Here is a 4,602-nt window from a genome sequence, read left to right as displayed (position 1 = left end):
CCCCCCCCAAAAAAAAAAACAGCTATGCTGATCTGATGGGTCCGGAATTCTAGGATATTCGGAAGCATGTTCTAGAAGAGAAATCTCAAACTGATTCAGTGATTCCCTCATAGCCTGCCACCTCTTGATGATACTATTGTTTTTTTGTCGGTCATGGGGCTTGAACTCTGGGCCTGGGCACTGTCCCTGTGCTCTTCAGCTCAGGGCGAGTGCTCTACCCCTTGAGCCACAGCTCCACTTCCGGTTTTCTGGTGGTTTATTGGAGATGAGTCTCATGGACTTTCCTGCCTGGGCTGGCTTTGAACTGCGATTCTCAGATCTCAGCCTCCTGCATAGCTAGGATTACAGACGTGAGCCACCAGTGCCCGGAAGCATTATTGTTAAATTGGATGCTTTAGATAGTCTTTGAATAAAAAGTCCTGGGGGCTGGGAAGGTGGCTCAGTGGTAGAGCGCTTGCCTTGCATGCCTGAGGCCCTGGGTTCAATTCCTCAGCACCACATAAGCAAAAAGAAAAAAGCCGGAAGTGGCGCTGTGGCTCAAGTGGTAGAGTGCTAGCCTTGAGCTGAAGAGCTAAGGGACAGCGCCCAAGCCCAGAGTTCAGGCCCCACAACAGACAAAAAAAAAAAGTCCTGGTAACCTGGTATTTCTTTGGGAGTCTTGCCCTATCCTTAATTTTCATTGAGGTCTGTCCCAGAGGTGGTACCAGACACTTATGGAAACCAGCTGAAGAGACTCTATACTCTCAGGATTCTCCTTGTAAAAAAGGAAGCAATGAAGCCGACCTCTGCATACACAAAAATACCGCATGTCCTTGTAGCAACTAACAATGTACTATTACCCAGAGGCAGCAATAAGAGGGCGCAATTCAAAGACCCTTAGCTGAGACTTTAGTGTATTTCCTACTGGCAGTCACACATGCCATGCTTTGGGTGATGGGGTCATGCATACAAAGGGTTTTCCACCAGAGTTCTGCAAGCAGCAACAGCATGCTAAGTCCCAATCCCTGCCGGTTGTACCCACTCTGTTACACACACACACCCAGCGGGGTGTGGGCACTTACTGCTGAGCGCAGGCGGCAGGGGCGGCTGGACGGGGTAGGCTGTCTGTGCAAAGGGCTTGATGCTGTGGGCAGAAACACAGATGGTCAGCGCCTCGTCCAGCGCTCAGGAAGAAGGCCCCGGCCTCTGGGGAATCCAGAGCCACGCCTGGCAAGCCAGCCCGCAGCCTGGGCTTCCTTTCCATGTCACCATGTCCCGCACCGCACACCGGCCAAGCGCACTCAGAGTTACAGCTCGCCCTCGCCCGGCCCTGCAAGGCTGTCCATTAACCCGCACATGCGGTGGATGGGGAACACTGGGCTGCGGCTCGGTGTGGCACTGAGGGCACAAGAAACGCTGGAACGGGGCACACCAGATTGGGTGGAAGGGGTCTCTAGGTTTGGGATGGCTCAGCCGCTGCTGGAGCAGATGGGGGGGTGCGATACTCACTCCTGAGAGGGCCCGGGCTGCTGTCCCAGGAGAGGGGGGGCGCTCCAGAACTGCAGACGGGATAAAGAGGGCCTCAGTACCCAGGAACCCCACATCACCCCGCGCCAGCCCCCTGCGGCTCTGTACCCTTGAGGAAGAGGAGAAGACAGCCTGGGGCAGAGGGGAGGGCGGGCTGAACTTGTTCTGTAGGACGCTGGCCGAGACGATCTGTGCGGATGACATGGACGCCATGCTCTGCAGGGCTTTGTCCTTGGAGACCTGATCCTGCGGATGGAGGGGACAGGTGAGCTCCGGGAGTCCGGCCTGAACTCCAGCCCCAGCTCTGCGGTGTGGTCTCAGACCCTAACTTCTCTAGGGGTCCTAGTGTACATCAGCTCTCCGAGCGTAACCCGCAAGAGGAAATAATACTGTATTCTGGAGCCCAGTATGGGGTCTCCTGTTTCAGGGCCCCCTCAGGTTATAGAAAGTGGCATCGAATGTGCATCTAACCTGCACAGTCCTCCCTTATGCTTTCAATCATCAGTGATCTAGGTGACGTTAGACTACCGCTGCAATAAACGCTGTGTAAACAGTGCACAGTGTTTCGTTATTCGTGTGTGTGTTTGCCAATACCAGAGTTTGGCTGCATGCTTGCTCAGCTGGCACTCTACCACTTGAGCTAAGTCTCCAGTACAACTTTTTGGTGATTAACAGACATGCACCATTATGCCTGGTATAAATAGTTTTCATGCTGTATTGTCCAGACAATGATGACAGAAAAACAGGTTTATATTTGTCTGGCACATTATTTGTACATATTTATTATCTGAAGTTGGTTGAATCCTCAGATTCAGAACCAGAATAGAGAGAGCCTGTTTTACTGATTCGTAGTACTAGAACTCGAGACTGAAGCTGGATTCAGTCTTTGTACATGTTCAGTTCTTTGTGCATGTTAAGCAAGTGTTATACCATATGAGCCATGCCTGGGGCCCTCAACTCTGTGTCAAAGTGGTCCCCCTATCTTGAATCAATATTTTTTTTGATCGGTTGTGGGGCTTGAACTCTGGGCCTGGGCGCTGTCCCTCAACTCTTCAGTCCAAGGCTAACTCTACCACATGAGCCACAGCACCACTTCCGGCTTTCTGAGCAGTTTATTGGAGATAAGAGTCTCACGGGCCAGGTACCAGTGGCTCATGCCTGTAATCCTAGCTACTCAGGAGGCTGAAATCTGAGGATGGTGGTTCAAAGCCAGCCCGGACAGGAAAAGTCCAGGAGACTCTTATCTCCAATAAACCACTAGAAAACTGGAAGTGGTGCTGTGGCTCAAGGGGTAGAGCATTTGCCTTGAGCTGAAGAACGCAGGGACAGCGCCCAGGCCCTGGGTTCAAGGCCCACAACTGACAAAAAAAAAAAAAAAAGAGTGTCATGGGCTTTCCTGTCCAGGCTAGCTTTGAACCGAGATCCTCATATCTCAGCTTCCTGAGTAGCTAGGATTACAGGCGTGAGCCACTGGTGCCTGGCTAGAGTCAATACTTTCTATTCCTTCTTCCTCAGTGGCTTAGGAGTCTGTGTGGGGTCAGCCTCCCTTGGGGGCGTGTGCATAGTGAGGAGCTAGGGCCCAGCACAGACACTGAATCAGGCCTCGTCCAGAGCCTTTGGGCAAGCTTCCAGAAGATTCTGGTGTCATTCATGTGGCAGAGCCCCCGAGTGCCACGCACGGATGCTGCTCTCACCTCCCATTACCTGGAGCCCAGGAGCTTTGGTGCACGGGATGCGCAAGTGCAGGCAGCCCCCCCTGCCCCGCCCTGCCCATGGCGCCCGCAGCCCCTCCCCGGGTCAGGAAGCAGAGGTCAGTACTCACCAGGTTCATGGCCTGTAAGGAGAAAGGGAGGACAAATTAGATGACAGGACACAGATCAGATGAGGGCTCAAGACGGAGGGGACATGTCCATTCCCCTCCCGTCAGTAGGCTAGGAAGCTCAGAGGCCGAGCAGCGCCCGGGCAGCGCCTGACAGGAGGGCTGGGGGGGGGGCGAGCAGGAAGGAGCAGCCGATCCTTGCGTCTGCTGTCCGCTGCAACTGCACTGAGCTGTGCAGGGCACGCGGCTGGGGCAAAGCCCAGCACCAGCGAGGGAGCCGGTGAGGACTCAGCTCCCGAAGCCCAGACTTTTCACAGCACCCACACCCACAATCCCGCCAGCCAGGGCCCACCAGGGCCTCTTCCCTGCCCACCTGAAGACCCCATGCAAGTGCAAGCGGCAATCAGAGGAAGGAGGAAGAGGAAGCGGAGAGGAGAGGTGGGCCCGGCAGCCCCAGATGGTCTGCCTCTCGCCTGTGACAGGGCTGGCCGGGCCCTTGGCTCCTGCCCTGTGCCCGGGGGCCCGGCCTGGAGGCTTCCACTGCCACTGGCATTGGCCAGACCCCCTCGCAGCTGTGGGCTGTGACAGGGCCCATACCTTCAGCTTGGACTGAATCTCCCGAGATTTCCGTCTGGCTAGAACCTGCAAGTGGCTAGACACCTGTAGAGAGAGAGAGGAAGAGAAAAAGGACAGAGGGAAGAGAGACAGGCAAGACCAGAGCTTCAGCCAGAGAAGAGGTGCAGGGGCGGAGGGCCAGCGAGGCAGAGGCCGGCGTGTGCAGAGAGCAGAGAAGGTGCCTCAGAAAGGCTGGGCGTGAGCAAGGCCTGGCCAGGCGCCTAACGTACCTTGATGCCAACCTGGTACTCCCGCACCTTCTTCCGAGCTAGAACCTGTATGTGGCTGGACACCTAGGGGCCGCCCCGCGCCCCGCCACGGAGGAAAACAGACAGTGAGGAGACACAGCCACAGGGCCACGGGCAAAGAGCGCCCCAGCCTTCACCGCTGGGAGCCAAGTGTAACTGGGGGAGCCTCGGAGCCCCTGTGGACAGATCACTCTCGGTTTTTGTCAGTTGTGGGTCTTGAACTCTGGCCCTGGACACTGTCTCTGAGCTCTTCAGCTCAAGGTGAACGTTCTATCACTTGAGCCACAGCGCCACTTTCGGTTTTCTGGTGGTTTATTGGAGATAAGAGTCTCCCGGTCTTCTGTGCCTAGGCTGGCTTTGGACCGCCATCCTCAGATCTCAGCCTCCTGAGTAGCTAGCATTACAGCTGTGAGC

At 55.5% G+C, this 4,602-nt stretch overlaps 1 protein-coding gene across 1 annotated transcript in view; it reads right to left on the bottom strand.

The window, feature by feature from the left end:
- Tead3 (TEA domain family member 3) overlaps window positions 1-4,602 on the bottom strand; it is a gene marked incomplete at its 5' end in the record, with an annotated part of 24,562 nt that overhangs the window by 3,009 nt on the left and 16,951 nt on the right. The window contains 5 exons of the mRNA XM_013029591.1: window positions 1,062-1,123; window positions 1,489-1,538; window positions 1,615-1,752; window positions 3,329-3,340; window positions 4,171-4,233. Of these exons, the coding sequence (XP_012885045.1) occupies window positions 1,062-1,123; window positions 1,489-1,538; window positions 1,615-1,752; window positions 3,329-3,340; window positions 4,171-4,233 (325 nt within the window). The remainder of the gene's footprint in view (window positions 1-1,061; window positions 1,124-1,488; window positions 1,539-1,614; window positions 1,753-3,328; window positions 3,341-4,170; window positions 4,234-4,602) is intronic.

The sequence above is a fragment of the Dipodomys ordii genome, unplaced genomic scaffold (assembly GCF_000151885.1).
Source record: "Dipodomys ordii isolate 6190 unplaced genomic scaffold, Dord_2.0 Scaffold120, whole genome shotgun sequence".
NCBI lineage: Eukaryota > Metazoa > Chordata > Mammalia > Rodentia > Heteromyidae > Dipodomys > Dipodomys ordii.
Note: the sequence above shows the minus strand (reverse complement) of the source record. Positions and strands in the feature narration are given on the sequence as shown.